Here is a 19,262-nt window from a genome sequence, read left to right on the forward strand (position 1 = left end):
GAACAAAAATTAATATACTTTCCAAAGAGAGGACTCATTAAGACCAGCACCATAGATGAGGGTCTTCTGACAAGGTCTACTCTCTGGGAAAGATGGATGATGGTAATGAGCTGTGTCTGGAGAGGAATGTTGTGAGGTACCCTTGAGTTTGAGAAGTGTGGACCAGATACCTAACCTGGATGTGGAGCTTTCTTAGTGTCAATATAAGAAAACATCTAAGTTACAGGAGGCCAAATCATAACGGCCATATTCTGAGTCAGCAAGCAGCTGTTCTTAACCATTATGGAGGTCTCAGATTCCTTTGAGAGACTCAACCCAGGGGGAAAATATGTATGGACACAATTTTGCAAATAACCTTAAGAAGCTCACAGGTCCCCTCTCCCCCATATGAAGAACTCTGCTCTATGTGATGGTCCTAGAGAAAATACCAGAATGGTTTAGTCTAGCTTGTATTAAAGATTTTTTTTCCTTCTGGAGCAGAATACAAGCTCTGCTATAACCTTGTTCTGCTAGAAAGATTGCAACAAGAGCCAACTCAGCAAAGTTTCAGCAGATAATTTTTAGTTCAGAGTCTCCGTGAAATGATTCCAAATGTAAAACAATTTTCAGATACTATAATTTAGTCATTTGCTTTTTCATTATCCTAATGTCTTTTGGTTGTGAAAAAATAAAGCAGTCATGTTAACACAAACCTATATACTGAAAAACAGATAAATATAGGTGCTTGGGAGAAAAGCTGTATGTAGTGATAGATTATAAAGCATGCTCTGGAAAATGTGAGATACTGTTATTTAGCGCTTTCTTCATTTGACAGGTAAAACCTTTGCAGTTTTGGAGGATTTTGATAGAATAAGGCTATGCTGTTTTAACTAAAAATGGAAATGAAAATACATCTAGTCTATATGGAAGCAATATTCTTGTGGTCTGTTTTTCACTATTTTCAACTTCTGTGCTAGAACAAGGTGTGCGGACATGTTTTGAGGGGATGCTGTGTTTCAGGCCATGCAGGGATCTCGGCACGTACTGCCCCTGAACCACCACCCCGGCCCCCCCCACACCGTCCTGTTATATAATAGTAATGAGACTATACGCCCTACAGCGCTTTTTCCAGGAAAGGAGAAACCAAAACACAAGTCTAATTCTTCGGTTTGTTGTTCATTCAGTCGTTTTTTAAGACTTCTGTCATCCATTCAGAAGAACCTTTGTGGTGTATCTGAGCTCTGTATTCCTCCTGGAAGAAAGGAATGCACTCTTACTTGCCTTCCTTTCTTCCAGGAGCTAGAAATAAGGCTAGGTGTTTGGGACCAATTACTACTCTCCAGAGACAAAGCTTTCTGGAGAGTATTTTTCAAAACTAGATAATGTAAATTCGAACAATTTCTTGACTTTGCAGGACCTGAAATCCTTGCCATGGCCTGCTAAGTGCGTGTGTGGCCTGACCCCACTGGCTCTGGCTTTGTCTCTTTCCCCCTTTCTCATACTCTGGTCGCACTGGCTGCTTTCTGAGTCCCCCCGACGAGGCACACTTCTTCCCATCTGAGGACCTTGGTTTCTTTTCCCTTGATTCTTTGCTTGGACGCTTTCTTCTCAACATTTAATTCACCTGTGCGCATGTCACCTACTCAGATGTACCAGGCCCACCATAAATATAAAGCAGGTCCTGCTATTCACTAACATATCACCTTATTATGTTTCCTCCACAGAGTTTATGACGATCAGAAATTATGGTCTTTTCCATATTTATTGGCTGTCTTCTCCCTCTAAAACGCAGACTGCTTGAGAGCAAAGACCTTGTTGGGGATCTAGTGGTAAAAACATGTTATGTACAAGGTGTCAATAATGGTATGTTGAATGAATGAATGGGCTTTTGTCTCACTGAGATTATGTGAGGAAAATCAGGCGTTCTGAATTGTGATCCCAAAGTATTTGGGGATTTGTTCATCATGATAAATGCTTATGTAAGAATTAGCAAAATGCTGAGCACATAGCGAATTAGGTAGTTCAAGTGCTTTATATGTATTAACTAATTTAATTCCTATAACCCTATGAGGTAGATATTATTGTTATTACTCCCATTTTATAGATGCAAAAATTGTGGTACAGGGAAGTTAAGGAACTTGCACGAAGCTATACAGATAGTAGGTTTGAAGGCAGGTACATGAGCCAATGCTCTTTACCACTGAACAGAGAGTGCTCAATAAATACACCTTTGACCTTGTGCTCAGCACTGGCTGAGCGCTTTGTATGCATGGTGTCACTCAGTCCTCAGCTCCACACTATGTAATAGGGACTGTCATTATGCCTGTTCTGCAGATGGGGAAGCTGAGGCTTGGAAAGCTTAAGCAACTTGTCTCAATTTCCATAGTCGCTTAGTGATGCAAAAGGGACTTGAATGTAGATAATATGAATGCTCTGATCTCAGGCATCCTCTCCATGTTACAAGAGCACTTGTGGGTGGCTCTTGAAACAGTCATTTTCAGGCTTGTGAGAGAGGGATTAGTCTCCCTCATTCAAAGGGTCTCCACTGGTGTCAAGAAGGGGTATCAATTACTTGGCTACAGATTCGTAACGAATACAGAACAGTCCAACTCAGAGAAGTGAATAGGGAAGCAGAATTTGTGTCAGTATAACCACTGGTCTGTAAGGAATAATAGAGTTGGTTAAATGTTCATTTCTTCAGAAAGAGCCTAACAATAGGATTTAGAAACTTGATAACTGTGAAAGGTCAATTTTCGTTTCTAAAATGAACAAGGACAGAATTAGAAATATATTGGTGTATCACTAGGTCTGATTCTGTACTGAGCTGAAATGAAGTGTACAAAGTTTAGCACTATTGTTTTGTGAAACTTACCAGGTTTTTCACCCTGAATCCTTAGGGACTCAGTTCTCTCAGTAGCAAAAGCCATCTGTAGGGATGATATGATGTTGTGGGTACATTCTGTCTGATTTTCAGCTCATTCTTTATAGGTAGGCATTATAAACCACCCATACAAAACCAGTATACTCACAACACAAGAGGGGGGGGCATAAAATCCCTAGAACTTATGCATTCTTACCCTGGCTTCAAAGAAAGTATCCATGTGAAGGATTATGGTTGGATTTGTGGACATCAAACTTTTTTTCTTTGGAAGACTCCCTAAACCCACTGAGACCTATTGATTCAGCAAGAAGAAAACAGGTTCAGCATATATATATATATATATATTTTTAAACTATTTATTTATTGTTGGCCATGCCACGAGGCATGTGGGATCCTAGTTCCCCAACCAGGGATCAAACCCATGCCCCCGGCAGTGGAAGCATGGAATCTTAGCCACTGGACCGCCAGGGGAGTCCCTAGCCAATATTTTTGAACCCTAAGTTTCCGACATTTTCACAGAACTTGTATTACAAGTGCTCTTATGCAAGCAGTTCTATGTGATCCTACCCGAGCCTCTGCTTGATGCTCACAGTTACCCAAATGTGTGGGCAGGGCGGGTGTTATTAAGCCACTTTACAGATGAAGAAATTGAGGTTAATAGAGTTCAAAGAGCTTGCCCAAGGTCAGGCCACTAATAAATAGCAGAGCTAGCACCTGAACCAAAGTCTTCGGACTCCAAGTTACTTACTTTTTCTGCTGGCCCACACCTCTCCCTTCTCAAAGAGAACGTGTTGGTGGTGATATTCCAGGTTCCAAGCATCTCTCCTGAAGATTTCCTTACTGGCAGGTCTGCTGCTAGAGGGTGGAACCTGTGGGGCTTAAGATGGAACATCTTATGCAGTGCTGTGTGCACATCTGTTGTTTCACTGGGTTCTGGCCCTGCTGACTTTAAGTGGCTGAAAGTGATAAGCAGTAACTGTGGGCCAGGACTAATGTTATATGTATGGTTTTCAAACAACTGTTATGCTGTTTCCTTGAGAACCTCCTGGCTGCTTCTCCTTGCTCCCCATGTGACGGAAACAGGTGGGGACGGCATTTCCCGGTTACCCTTATTTCTCTTCTTGGTGTCTTGTGTGTTCTGGGATCCAGCAGAGACTTTGTTTCTCAAACTGGTTGCCCTTTTACTCAGTGTCCTTCCTACTGCTCCAACTTTTATTGTTTCTTCCAAGTTTTGAAAGAGTTGCAAAATTCATCAACCATAGGTATTTAACTCAGGGGATGGAATTTCAGACAGGTGGTTCTGTAACTTCAGCCGAGCATGCCTCTGAACCGATCCGTGGTTGTTCAAAGATCAGATGATTCAGCACGAAGTAAGCCAGCCCACTGAGGCAGCAGTGGAACGGGGCACGGCCAGGCCAGGAATGCTGCTTGATCTCCAGGAACCCAGGCCGCTGGGCGTCCTGCAGAGTGCAGAGGCCTGCCCAGTAAAAGGCAGCAATTGCTTAACTTTCATCTGATGGGGAAGAATGCAGTTTACTCACAGGTGCTGGCGCTACAGAACAAGTAGATTGTTGAATATATTTGAATAATCAAGCTTTCCAAACAGAAGCAAAACGTACTCCTAGTGATGTATAAAATGCAAATAAACTCAACCAGTCTCTTTTCACCGTAGGTATATGAGTTTTGGACTTTTCCACACCCAGGGTCAGAATGCTGCTCCTCTGTCATGCCCTCACTGTAGCTGTGGCCCAGACCTTTATCTTCTCAGAAAACCGGGCATTTGCCAAGAACATCAACTTCTATAACGTGCGGCCTCCTCTTGACCGTAAGTAGTGGTTGTCACCATCATTGGTGATGGGGGGTCAGAGTAACTGTTTGAAGTCCCTGTTTCCTTATAGTAACTTTGCCTTTTCTGGAACGTTTGGTTTATACCCAGCATAAATCGGAAAGTCTTCACTACTTCCATGAGTAAGGGTAACACATGGTGACAGAAATTTTCTCAATTTCTTTAAAATGGTTTGGCTTCCTGCTGAAGTCTCAAAAGGGTTCTTGTTTAAAATAATCTTCTGAACACTGTCCATAAGAATGGCTCAGCCAGAGAAATTCAGTGTTCTTTGTTGATCTCTTCCTTGGAGAAGGATATTGACTGTAGGAAGCTTCTGCATAAATTCTATATACTTTCAAATGGCCATTAACAATTTTGAAAACAGATTAGCATGTTTGAAATTTGGAGGGGAATACTACTTAGATTTTCATTAATATTACGCACAGTCACTATATATACATATATAAATATATATATATATATATATATTTAGTAATTCTAAGAATCTATTCTAAGGTCCTTAGCCATTTGAAGAGGAAAATGCATTTAAAAAGACTTCTAATGAAGCATTAACATATATATAATCTCACCTCCTTTCTCTCCAGACAAGTAAAACTTCTCTGATATACTTTATAGAGAATTTGTTATAGATAAAAATTGTTTCATGGAAATGTGAATGCCAGTGGTTCCCACATCTGTAAGAGTATCGGAATTGCAATAAAAGCGTTTAAAACTACATATTCCTGGGTCCCTTCTCCCGAGATTCAGTAGTCAGGAGGGTGGTATGCAGAATATTTTTTTCCCCTTTTCCCCCTCTTCTTTTTAAAAAAGTTCTCCTGATGCTGTTGATGCACAGCCAGGTTTGGGAACCACTGTCTTTATACTCCTAAAGGAGGAGTACTCATACTCCATACTCCTATATGATTACCATTCTGCATTTTGTGTTTTGTTTTTTAGGACATTCAGTCATTAGTAGGTGTATGTGTATGCATGTATATACTACACAACCATATACATATACACATGAATAATAGCCCACACACATCTTGAACTATCATTTATTACAAATTTCTAAATTGATAGTGATCATATACTGATAGCTTAATGTACGTTATTGACAAATTTTTAACCTTTTATAAGAAAAAATTATTAAAGAGAAAAAAGTAATATTTGATTACTATAGAAAATTCCAAAGAGACAGGAAATATGTAGAAGAAAATAAAATTTATTCATAATCCCAAGATTCAGAGTGAGCTCTTCTTCACATTTTTGAATACAGCTGACCCTTGAACAACGCGGGTTTGAACTGCCTGGGTCCACTGACATGTGGATTTTTTCCCCATCGTCCATACTCTAGTACTACATGGTCTGCAGAGGGCCATATGCAGGGCCGACTATAAATTACATGAGGATTTTCAACTGCATGGCGGGTTGGCACCCCTGACCCCCACGTTGTTCAAGGGTCAACTGTGTTTCCTTCCACTGTTCTTACTCTGTATGTGTATTTAACTTCAGGACAGAGATCACACAAATTTAATTTTGCAGTAGCTTAATGTCTTACATTAAAATTTTTTTTACTCACATAGCTGGCTATGTGAGTAAACTATTTCCCCATGCTTTATACTGGCCCCCCACGAGTGCGCGCGCGCGCGCACACACACTCTCACAAGCAAGCTAAATGTTAACGCTTCATTGAAAATCTTTTTAAATGCAGTTTCCTCTTCAATTGGCTAATGACCTTAGAATAGATGCTTGGAATTACTAAATCAAAAAGGTTGTGCCAGTTTATACATTAACTATTTACCCACCGGCACTGAGTTTTAGTATTTTTTAAACTGTGCTGAATTAATAGGTGAAAATGCATTTCATTATTTATTTACTTACCTAATTCACTTTTAGGCATAGGCAAAACTGAAATGTACTGCAAGAACTAATTTCATGTCCTCTGAACTTTAGCTTTTGATATTTTGCTCTTGTTTTATGCATCGATATATCCTCCCCTGTATGTGAAATACCCACTGCTTTCTAATTATCATCCCAACTTAGGGATGGTTTGGGTTACCTTGATCTGTGTCTGTTTCATTCTCCAGAAATAGGAGAACTGAAAGTTTCATACAGGGCTTTATACTCTGGCCTATAGAGAAATGTCAAATTTATTCTACTTTTGACTTCTCACCCAACAAAATAACAAGATACAAGGCAGGAAAAAGAAAGCATAAAGACAAAAAGAACATACTAGTTGTTCTCAATCCAGACTGCCGGCAGCTCGTAATTCCTCCTTTCAGTAACACTCTTGCCTGAGTACAAGGGCCTGAGAGTTACTATCATCCTTCTATTAAATGTTACATTCCTGATAGAGGTCTAATGTTGGGATAACTGACATATATCAAATGAGATTACTTGTTTGAAGTTAAATGTAGCTGTAATGCAAGTACACATGGATGGAAACCAACCTGGTTTGATGTGCCAGGGACTCTACTAGGTATTTTTCTTGCAACCTGCTGTTTAATCTTTATCTCTGCAAGTCATGGGGATCTTCACTGTCACTATTATTGTAACTATTATTATTTCTTAGAGGTTAAAAAATCATACAACTAATTAGTGAGAAGCGCAGAATTCAAGCTTAGGTTTATGTGACTCCAGTTCTTTTCAGGGCCGATACTATATCAAAGTATTGGTCCCAATATTGCCACCATCTTTGCCTGTCCACTCAACCCTCACTTATCCCCAAGTTATAAATTATAATAGAACAATACCATGGATATTTTAAAGTGGCTCATGGAATCATTTGCATTACTCTGTAGTAGATATTCATAGATGAAATATTCAAAGAAAAGGGAATAAAGAAAATTCCCCAAAGTGTGGCAGTTAAGCCCAGCTCCATAGAAACAGAAGTTGTAAGGATAATGACTTGTAACTTTCATTTGATCTAGTGAAAGTTGCTAATTTTATGCCATATTTGATGTTTGAAAAAAAATTTTAACCATACTCTTTCCCTTTGCATTTTTTTTTTTAAAGCGACACCATTTCCAAACAGCTTCAAGTGTTTTACCTGTGAAAATGCAGGGGATAATTATAACTGCAATCGATGGGCGGAAGACAAATGGTGCCCACAAAGTAAGTGTGCTGAGTTTGGAACTCTTTGGTGATCAGACCTCATTTAGATCTCTCTTAACTGGCCCTGAGCAGAGGCATCTTATGTGATGAGATTAGCAAACCAGCAGGCCGATGATGTTCTATAGAAATCAGAGATTTTTTTGACGAGACTATCCAGACATCAGACTACTCTGAGGGTACATGGAAACTGATGCATAGCCTCAATTTGTAGTTGTATGTGCTTTGAGGAAGAATTTCTTAATTAATATTTACCAGGGAGAACAAATAGACCACAGTGTTGACTAGGGCATTCTAAGAATGTCAGGAATGCTTGATGATACCGCTAGAGAAGTCCTACTTACTTGCTAAAGCAAAGGAAGGTTTTTGTACTCTTGAGATACACTGATGCTTGAGAAACTCATTCATTTATTCAACAAACATTTGAGCATCTTTTTAGTTTGTTTAGCCCCTGGTAGATCCCCAGTGCCTAATCCAGTGCCTAGACCATATTAGGAGCTCAGTAAATATTGACAGAATGAAGGGATGCCTTTGACTAGGTAGTCAGGAAATCTCCTTTGAGGAATATATACATTTGAACTGAGAACCAAATGACCAAAACAAGTCAGCTGCGTGGACATCTGTAGGAAGAGCATGCCAGGAAGAGGGAACAGCAAATGCAAAGTAAGATTTGGCTTCCTCTGTGAACAGGAAGAAGGCTGGCTGGTGAGGCGTAGTAGGAGATGGAGAAAGGATCTGATCGAGATTAAGGACTGGGATGTGCAGTATCTTATCTGTTCTGATAAGAAGTTTGGATTTCATTGTAAATGTGAAGCGAAGGGAGTAGGGTGTTTAAGCCATGGAGTACAAGATGCTAGGTGTGTTCTAAAATATTGCTCTGGCTGCCGAGTGCAGAATGGATGGTTGGGAACAAGAGAAGAAGGGGACACCAAATGGGGTCTTTCATTGTTTTGGGGCAGGAGAAGATGGTGACTTGGACTAATGTGGCAGGAATGTAGGGGGCAAGAATGATTTAATAATACATATAAACTTGGAGGTAAAGCAGACAGGACGTGCTGATGGATGATTTGTAATTGAAAAACTCGGAACTATAAGAAGATCAGGCTATTTGGATTATAGGATGCACTGTTTTTTAGGTTTTCAGATGTAAAAGGCCAACAAAAACATACTTAGAGATTACCAGTTTTGGTCTACTATTACCTTGAATCTTTTGGAAATTTCTATATCACATTATGGCAGTGGAATAGCCTTACCTCTTCCAGATGATGCCAAAGTGTGGAACCAAGAAATAGTATACACTGGAGACCTCTACTGGGCCTGAGAATCTTACGCTGTACATTAGCACAGATGGCTGTGACATTTACATGGATAGTATTTTTCATTATTTCTTTTCAAGAATAATTATCAAAATATTTTTTTCTTGAGATTATTTTACAGTTCTGAAGAGTGGTTGACTGAATTGTGCTTGTGAGTGCATGTATGCTTTTGGGGATTTGTTTCTACATTTTTCACAAACATTAATTTCAATGTTTCTGAGGTTGGCGGATGCCTCTCTTTAACTAGCTTGTGTCAGAGGGTGGGTATCATTCTTTAACCATTTGCTTTAAATTCTCCCAAGATCTGGATGGGAAGAGTTTAGAACAGTGGTCGATTGCGGCATTGATGCCCAGCCTCTTTATGGACACTGGCTGGCATTTTTCTTATCCTTATCTTTATGGCTGGCATTATTCTTTTGAATTTTACCAAAGGCTGTTCCTACTAGGTCTGTGCACATTCCAATTTGTCTCTCACTAATCGAAGCCACTTTTAATGGGAACATGCATGGAAATTTCTGGGTTTTAGAATTTCATCTCTGTTGAAACATGGGAGCAAAAGAGGGGTGCTGCAGCTTTTTGCCAACAAGAAAATGTCAGGGAGGGGAGAGCCAGCTCTTCCCCATCCACCCTGAAAGCCTGACTCGTAGAGAGATGGACACGGAATGCCCCCTGCATTCCAGCGTGTGTAACAGTACATTCTTGATTGTACACCAGCCAAGCCCCAAAGATACTAACCATCTGGAATTCTGAGGCTGTAATTGCTTACTTTTCACCTTGTCATTATTGAGGGGGGTGATAGTCAACCATTTCTTGGGGCACACAGGCCTGTGGCTATGGTTCTTTGTCATCTCAGGTTTCCTTTTCACTTTATAGCTCTGCTTCTGTGGTCTGCCAGGGTTGTTAAACGAGGTTCTCTAGGTAACAGGATATGACAAGAATGACATTTCTTATTTCTTATTATTTACCCCGGCTTTTACTCTTTGACTTTGTAGGGCTGCTTTAGCATGTGTGACAGTCTCTATGAACACAGGCAGCTACCAGTTTTCAGTTCTTCTTTGTCTGGAGTACAGATTGGGATGCCTTTCAGAACAGGTAGTGGTTCCCTGTCCTGCAGGGTCCCAGTCAGCCGCTCTTGCAGAGGGCTCTGCTCACGCCCAGTTCCATGCTGAGTGTACTAAGAGGCACGGTAGTGTGCTGGTGAAGAGCACAAACCCTGGAACACTGCCTCCGTGACAGTCTTACCTTCCACCACTTTCCACCTATGTGACCGTAAGCCTCAGTTTTTTTATCTGTGAAATGGGGATGTTAATATGACTTAAGGCCTACGGTGAGGATTGAATGAGTGAATACATGTTAGAAGAGAGCCTGGTTGGTGGTACGCACTTACTAGGCATTTGCTATTGTTAACATTACGTAGAGCTTGCCCTGTCAAACACCTGGGCGCTTATAATTTTACTGAAACGAACATGAGCTCAAAGGCTCTCACGTAGCTTCTTCACTTGTGACAGAGGCTTCCCTAAGCCCGTCTTCTCAACTCTCGCGTTTTCCTGCTCCCTGCCCCCACTTGTAGGGCATTGCTGCCGTAGTCCCTTCTCAATAAACTAAGCAGCATTGCATTGGCCTGAGATAACTAAAGAGTAAGAGGCACAGAACTAAAGTGGAATGTCCTAGGTTAGTGAATGAAATCACGTTCTTGAAAGAACCCTAAGAATAAAAGGTGAATGGTTAAAGGTATAAGGGGTAATCTGTGTGGAAATGAACTAGCCCCGCGGAGCGGGAGGGGGCAGAGAAGGTAAGAGTTAACTAAAGAGGAGGAGAAAAGCTGGAAATACTTTGGGGAAAAGTCAAACACGCTGGGAGGATTAGAGCCCGGAGAAGAATTAGTTGAGTAAGCAAGGTGCTCTTGGTGTGTAATTTGAAGCACCTGCTTCTCAGTCCAGGTTGCCACATGGCCTATTAGTATATAAAGAAACATATGCGGAATAATGCAACAAGTGCTATGACCCACTGCATTTTACATATATAGTTTTCATTTTATTTTAGAGTTACAGAACATGTGCTTCAGAGGGAGAAACACAGACATACTGACTCTTATGAAATGAGCAGACCTATTTTTTTGGCGTTATACTCCTTTATTGGAGTATAATTGCTTCACAATACTGTGTTAGTTTCTGTTGTACAACAAAGTGAATCAGCTATATGCATACCTATGTCCCCATATCCCCTACTTCTTGGACCTATGGTTTTGATGAAAAGCTTGTCCAGTTTTTTTCTCAGCTTTACCTGGCACCAAAGAATAAGTGCCCATTTATATTCATTTTAAAAATAGACATGTGCTTTAGAAGCTAATGCCTGTTCAGCAACACCACCTAGAAACTTGAGTCCACGGCCATTAAATTTCTTGCCTAGAAACTTAAGGATCATCCTGAATTTTAGTCATTTCTGAAGTGACTGTTGAAAGTTAGTTTTTTACATTGCAAAAAAAATAAGTTGCTTTTTTCTGCCTAGATACACAGTACTGTTTGACAGTACATCACTTTACCAGTCATGGCAGGAGTACATCCATCACCAAAAAGTGTGCCTCCACAAGCGAATGTCATTTTGTTGGCTGCCACCACAGCCGAGATTCTCAACACACGGTAAGGAGCGTGTGTGTGTGTAAAGTTATTGTCCTGTGGTTTCTTGATGATGATGGCTGGTTGTATATAAAGAGGCAGGAAGGATAAATAATGTCAAACATACGTATACTTCGAGAGACTCCCTTACACTGATACAATGGAGATGAAAGAAGAAGCCTTTCTGTCCATCAAACAATAATATTACTAAAAACAAATGATAATTCTCAGATTCCAGAGCTAGACCCCGGGGTCTAGACCTTGGACTTTGGGTGAGTTGTCTGAAGTCAACTCTGGAAGCCCCAAAAGCAAACAATCCACGCACGAGAGGATGACCAACACTATAGAGCCCAGCTTACATATTTTGTTTATGGCTAGAAATCACCAAGAGCACTGCACTGAGAGGGTGGAAAGAGGAAAATGGTGACAAACTTTTACAAAGGAAACCTTGTCTTACTTACTGCCTCTGCTTAGACGAGGAAGTGAGAATCTGAGAGGTTAACTCCAGCTTATTAAAATGAGCGATAGATACATTTTAGATAACTCTATCTCTTCAGTTTTCTCATTCTACCATTCTAAATGAGCATTTTACTCTTTTACATGCCTGGAATCCTGAAATGGTTGAGAAAAAATTACTTGAAGGTATGTTAATTTCATGAGATCTTAGAATTCAATTTAGCCTATACATAAAGAAAATGGTCCTGACACCAGTGGCTTTTTAAAAAAATTTAGTTTAGTATGGTTGATTTAAAATGTTGTGTTAATTTCTGCTGTACACCAAAATGACTCAGTTATACATATATATATTCTTTTCCATTATGGTTTATCACAGGATATTGAATATAGTTCCCTGTGCTATGCAGTAGGACCTTGTTGGTTATCCATCCTATATATAACAGTTTGCATCTGCTAACCCCAAACTCCCAATCCTTCCCTCCCCCACCCCTCTCCCCCTTGGCAACCACAAGTCGGTTCTCTATGTCTGTGAGTCTGTTTCTGTTTCATAGATAAGTTCAGTTGCTGACACCACTGGCTTTTAGCTCCAGCTACAAAGGAGAATCTGCTGGGGAGCTTTTGTGGGCTTTGGTGGGGGGTGGGCATCCCAGACCAATTGAAGCAACTTCAGAGTGAGATCTGGGCCTCAGGAATTTTTTTTTTTTAAGTTCCCCAAGGTGATTTTGATGTGCAGCCAGGATTGAGAACCACTGAGGTAGATACTTTATCTTACCTGGCCATCCTGGAAGCCATTTGATATAGATAATTTATCCTGAAAGCCTCTGTGAATGTCCAGGTTTATCAGGTTGAGGCGTTGTATCCGATATCATGACAGGGAGTGCTTCCCTTGAGAACACCTTGTGCTGTAAGGGAGCATGCCATTGCCACTGTAAAGATAGGAATCAGTGTTAGTACAGACAACAGAGTGATAATTATCCCCTAACAAGTAGTACTGAGAAAGAAGATCAATGACCAATCCAAAAGGTTCCTAGCTTTTATTTTTGTTTCAGTGTTTCTGCTTACAAACCTTCAGAAGAGTTGTTGACTCAGTTAAGCAGTCTTATTCAGTTTGCCTTTCTCTTGCTTATGCTAGGGTTGATGCAGGTAAATCACACTTAAAATGAAAAGACTCTCAAGATGGTTTTTACTTTGAGGTAAGTGGGGGGAAGGGTGCCCAAGGGCCTGGATGACTCACAGACTAAAAGCCAACTCAATTCTGTCCCCAGAGAGGTCTTTAACCTCCTAAATGTTTGCACTTCAGTTACTGTCTCACTGCAGCCACTTAAGAGACCCCAAGCCAGAACTGCCCAGCCAGGCCCTTCCTGAATTCCCACCTCAAAGAAACGTTTCCACTTAGAAAAATTACAGTATGAAAAGTTACCTAGGGCTTCCCTGGTGGCACAGTGGTTGAGAATCTGCCTGCCAATGCAGGGGACACGGGTTCGAGCCCTGGTCTGGGAAGATCCCACATGCCGCGGAGCAACTAGGCCCGTGAGCCACAACTGCTGAGCCTGTGCTCCGCAACAAGAGAGGCCACGATAGTGAGAGGCCCCTGCTTGCCACAACTGGAGAAAGCCCTCACACAGAAACAAAGACCCAACACAGCCAAAAATAAATAATAATTAAAAAATGAATATCTGCTTATAAAAAAAAAAAAAGTTACCTATTGGGAGAAAAGATGGCAGAGTAGAAGGACACGAGCTCATCTTCCCTTAAGAAAACACCAAAGTCACAGCTAACTGCTGAACAACCATCGACGAGAAAAAGGCTGAAACCTACCAAAAAAGATATCCTACATCCAAAGACAAAGAGCCACAAGGAGATGGTAGAAGGGGTGCAACTGTGATAAAATCAAATCCCATACCGGCCCAGTGGGCAACCCACAAACTGGAAAATAATTCTGTCACAGAAGTTCACCCACAGGAGTGAAAGTTCTGAGCCCCACATCAAGCTCCCCAGCCTGGGGGGTCTGGCAATGGGAGGAGGAGCCCCCAGAGAATCTGGCTTTGAAGGCCACTGGGGTTTGTCACAGGAATTCCACAGGACTGGAGGAAACAAACTCCACTCTTAGAGGGCACACACAAGGTCTTGTGTGACTAGGACCCAGGGAGAAAAGCAGGGACCTCGTAAGAGTCTGGGCCAGACCTACCTGCTGGTATTGGAGGGTCTCCTGTGAAGGCGGGGTGTGGCTCACTGCAGGGACAAAGACACTGGCAGTGGTAGTTCTGGGAAGTTCTCATTGGCATGAGCTCTCTGGGAGCCCGCCATTTTCTCACCAAGACCTGGCCCCACCCAACAGCCTGTAGGCTCCTGTGCTGGGACACCTCAGGCCAAACAACCAACGGGGTGGGAACACAGCCCCACCCATCAACAGACAGGCTGCTTAAAGTCTTCCTGAGCACACAGCTACCAGCTAAATATACCTCCTGACACGGCCCTGCCCACCAGAGGGACATGACCCAGCTCCACCCACCAAAAAGCCTGCTTAAGCCCCTGGACCAACCTCCTTTGATATACGCAGATCAATCAATGTGGTACACCATATCAACAAATTGAAGAACAAAAACCATATGATCATCTCAATAGATGCAGAAAAAGCTTTTGACAAAATTCACCACCCATTTATGATAAAAACTCTCCAGAATGTGGGCATAGAGGGAACCAACCTCAACCTAATCAAGGCCATATATGACAAACCCACAGCTAACATCATATTCAACAGTGAAAAGCTGAAAGCATTTCCTCTAACATCAGGAACAAGACAAGGATGTCCACTCTTGCCACTTCTACTCAACATAGTTTTGGATGTCCCAGCCATGGCAACCAGAGAAGAAAAAGAAATAAAAGGAATCCAAATTGAAAAAGAAGTAAAACTGTTACTGTTTGCAGATGACATGATACTATACATAGAAAACCCTAAAGATGCTACCAGAAAACAACCAGAGCTCATCAATGAATTTGGTAAAGTTGTGGGATACAGAAATCTCTTGCATTCCTATATGCTAACAATGAAAGATCAAAAAGAGAAATCAAAGAAATAATCCCAATTACCACTGCATCAAAAAGAACAAAATACCTAGGAATAAACCTACCTAAGGAGGCAAAAGACCTGTACTCAGAAAACTATAAGATGCTGATGAAAGAAATCAAAGATGACACAAACAAATGGAGAGCTATACCATATTCTTGAAATACCATATTCTTGAAATGGAAGAATCAATGTTGTCAAAATGACTATACTACCCAAAGCAATCTACAGATTCAATGCAATCTCTATCAAATTACCAGCGGCGTTTTTCACAGAACTAAAACAAAAAGTTTTAAAATTTGTATGGAGACACGAAAGACCCCAAATAGCCAAAGCAATCCTGAGAAAGAAAAACTGAGTTGGAGGAATCAGGCTCCCTGACTTCAGACTGTAGCACTTACAAAGAGCTACAGTAACCAAAACAGTATGGTACTGGCACAAAAACAGAAATATAGATCCATGGAACAGGATAGAAAGCCCAGAGATAAACCCACACACCTATGGTCAATTAATCTATGACAAACGAGGCAAGACTACACAATGGAGAAAAGACAGTCTCTTCAATAAATGGTGCTGGGAAAACTGGACAGCTACATGTAAAAGAATGAAATTAGAACACTCCCTAACACCATACACAAAAATAAACTCCAAATGGATTAAAGACCTAAATGTAAGGCCTGATACTCTAAAACTCTTAGAGGAAAACATAGGCAGAACACTCTGGCATAAATCACAGCAATATCTTTTTTGATCCATCTCCTAGAATAATGGAAATAAAACAAGCAAACAAAACAAAAAAATGGGCCTAATTAAACTCAAGAGCTTTTGTACAGCAAAGGAAACCATAAACAAAATGAAAAGACAACCCACAGAATGGGAGAAAATATTTGCAAATGAAGCAACCAACAAGGGATTAATCTCCAAAATTTACAAGCAGCTCATGCAGCTCAATATCAAAAAAACAAACAACCCAATCAAAAAATGGGCAGAAGGCCTAAATAGACATTTCTCCAAAGAAGACATACAGATGGCCTAGAGGCACATGAAAAGGCTCAACACCACTAATTATTAGAGAAATGCAAATCAAAACTATAACGAGATATCACCTCACACCAGTTAGAATGGCCATCATCAAAAAGTCTACAAACAATAAATGCTGGAGAGGGTGTGGAGAAAAGAGGAACCTCCTACACTGTTGGTGGGAATGTAAACTGGTACAGCCACTATGGAGAACAGTATGGAGGTTCCTTAAAAAACTAAAAACAGAACTACCATATGACCCAGCAATCCCACTCCTGGGCATATAACCATGGTTTGAAAGGATACATGCACCCCAGTGTTCACTGCAGCACTGTTTACAATAGCCAAGACATGGAAGTAACCTAAATGTCCATTGAGAGATGAATGGATAAAGAAGATGTGGTACATATATACAATGGAATATTACTCAGCCATTAAAAAGAATGAAATAATGCCATTTGCAGCAACATGGATGACCTGGAGATTGTCTTTCTCTTTCTGACTCAGTATGATAAATATATATCACTTATATGCTGAATCTTTACAAAAAAAAAAGATGATACAAATGAACTTATTTACAAAACAGAAACAGACTCACAGACTTTGAAAACAAACTTATGGTTACCAAAGGGGAAAGGTGGGGTAGAGGGATAAATTGGGAGTTTGGGGTTGATATTTACACACTACTATATTTTAAATAGATAACCAGCAAGGACCTACTGTATAGCACAGGGAACTCTGCTCAATATTCTACAATAACTTATATGGGAAAAGAATTTGAAAAAGAAGAGATACATGTCTATGTATAACTGTTCAGGTGCTGGACACCTGAAACTAACATCAACTATACTCCAATATAAAATAAAAATATTTTTAAAGAAAACTTACCTATTAACTATTCTTCAGAAATATTCTTAATGGCTACATAATATTAAAATATGTGTTTGTACTATAATTTATCTAATTCCTTATTAAAAATACTAGGCAGCTTTTAATATTTCTCTATTCTATAAAAGCCCCACATAATCTTTGTGATTTTGGTGCATATTACTGGATTGATTTATATAAATAATCTTGAAGCTCTTGATAAAGATTGCCAAATTACTCCCCAGAAAAACTGAAGCAATTATATTCTCAGTAGCAGTGTTTGAGAATATCAAAATTACTGCCATATCATGGACCCAGGCTCATGTACATTTTGGAAATCTTTGTCAATTTGATAGGAAGAAGGTATATTTTCAAGTTCATAATTTGTATTAAGTCTCAAACATTTAAAAAATAAGATAGCATTTTTCTCTCGTATGCCATTATATTTTAGAAAATTTTTAAATTGAAATAAAAATTTATATACTCATAAAAGATAAAAAAAAAAACTCTGTCCTCAGAGCTGAAGAAGGCTTTTGTTTTTCTTCATTTGACCCTTCCCTCTTCTTCCCTTTATTCACTTGCTCTTTCCTTCTCCTCTTCCTTGGGTAACAGGAGTGTAGGTCTTGCTGTGAAGGGATGATCTGCAATGTAGAGTTACCCACCAACCACACCAATGCGGTCTTTGCTGTGATGCATGCTCAGAGGACGTCTGGCAGCTGTGCCCCTGCGCTCCACCTACTACTGCTGGCCTGGGCCTTCGTGCTGTTGTTGATGTGATACCACCATTCCTGGGAGAGGCAGAGATCAGCCCTCTAAAGCACAAGCCAACAACTGTATAAACAGTGAAGTGAAGTTCCAGTACAACTGGATATACAGTTGGATAGTTGGATATATATAACTGTATAAACAGTTGGAGTGAAGACCAATCTTGCACTTGGTGAAGAATGCTCATTGGACCCCAAAGCAGAAGCCAGTTGTTGCTTAGCTAAAATGCTCCTGCACGAGGCCACTGAGGAAGGGGACTTGGCAGGGACTGAGGGATTATGTGGAGTTTATATTTCTTGATCAAAGGGGCTGCATTTTGTCACTTCTGCAAGGAGAGTCTTGCCAGCATCTACTACGGGCAGGTTCAGTAGCCTGTATTGTCCCCACCTGACCAGGCCTGTAGCAGAAAGGACTCCTTGACCTGATCAACTCCTTCAGGGGCTGCTGGATCAGACCCTCTCTTTTCCGTGATTAGCTCAGAGCACCTCTATGAAATATAACCCTTCCCCAATAAGAAAGCAATTTCCCCACCAACGGTGTAGTCAATGAGAAGGGCAACTACAGGAAGAAAACTTCCAGTTGAACTAATATGAAACCCATTTGCTAATTGTGGGGGGAAATAAAACTTTTAAATTATACAATGTAAAATGCATGCTTACGTGTTTCTTGGCTGATGTGGAGACCTCAGGTGAAACATTAACCAGTGTCATAAAGGAGGCCAATTGAAGTTATGTGTTCATGCACCACAGGTGATATATTCTAGCTTAAAGTATAAAATTCTATGCCACTGTGACTTACTTAGCTTTTTCTTTTGGGTGAAGGACCCTTCTTAGGATGCTAAATGCAAAATTAGTGAATTGAGAAGGTGAGGAAACCTCCCTGATCAAGGAAGATGATACCTTATCATGTGATGGACCCTCAAAAGTAGCAGCTTAAAGACAGAGAAACCGGCACCAGTGTCCCTCTCCCAGTCAACTTGTCTCTGAATGTCAGGGCCACTAAGAGAACCTTTCTAAACACATGCTAAAATGTTTGGTCCCCTTGTCTTCTCTTTCCTTCTTATAACACAGTCCCAGAATTTCAAATGAACAACTTCTGTTTCTAGAATCCTTAATTTCCTGCCTTTACACTTCGGGGTGACCTTTAAACACTCTGCCCTTGTATGTATAGTCAGGAGTTAATGAAGCGTTTGTTCTTTTTTAATTGAGCATCTACCATTAGAATACTGAGTGCGCCACAGAATCCACTAATGATGCTGTCCTTGCCACGCGGGCTCATCTACGATGGGGGTTGGCACACTATGGGCCATGGGACAAATACATCCCACTGCCTGCCCATCTGCTGTAACAAATAGGCT

The 19,262-nt window shown here is 40.6% G+C and overlaps 1 protein-coding gene and 1 long non-coding RNA gene across 7 annotated transcripts in view; one reads left to right on the top strand and one right to left on the bottom strand.

Moving 5' to 3' along the window:
- Nucleotides 1-18,553, top strand: part of LYPD6B (LY6/PLAUR domain containing 6B) — a 235,502-nt gene extending 216,949 nt beyond the window's left edge. For 2 of the 3 annotated variants that reach the window (XM_059927818.1, XM_059927817.1), the window contains 4 exons: nt 4,533-4,685; nt 7,704-7,802; nt 11,624-11,754; nt 17,753-18,553. In XM_059927818.1, coding sequence (XP_059783801.1) covers nt 4,571-4,685; nt 7,704-7,802; nt 11,624-11,754; nt 17,753-17,917 — 510 coding nt within the window. In that variant the 5' untranslated portion in view covers nt 4,533-4,570 and the 3' untranslated portion in view covers nt 17,918-18,553. Of the gene's footprint in view, nt 1-1,761; nt 1,843-4,532; nt 4,686-7,703; nt 7,803-11,623; nt 11,755-17,752 lie in introns of those variants that run through there. The other variant, XM_059927819.1, reaches the window with a different exon arrangement.
- The window catches only part of LOC132368934 (uncharacterized), a 143,150-nt gene that overhangs the window by 21,445 nt on the left and 102,443 nt on the right, over nt 1-19,262 (bottom strand). For 2 of the 4 annotated variants that reach the window (XR_009504189.1, XR_009504186.1), the window contains exons 2-3: nt 12,959-13,112; nt 3,609-3,737 (exon numbers count right to left, since the gene is read on the bottom strand). This is a non-coding gene — a long non-coding RNA (uncharacterized LOC132368934). The remainder of the gene's footprint in view (nt 1-3,608; nt 3,738-12,958; nt 13,113-19,262) is intronic. The other 2 variants (XR_009504188.1, XR_009504187.1) reach the window with 1 other exon arrangement.

Source organism: Balaenoptera ricei, chromosome 7 (assembly GCF_028023285.1).
Source record: "Balaenoptera ricei isolate mBalRic1 chromosome 7, mBalRic1.hap2, whole genome shotgun sequence".
Taxonomy (NCBI): Eukaryota; Metazoa; Chordata; class Mammalia; order Artiodactyla; family Balaenopteridae; genus Balaenoptera; species Balaenoptera ricei.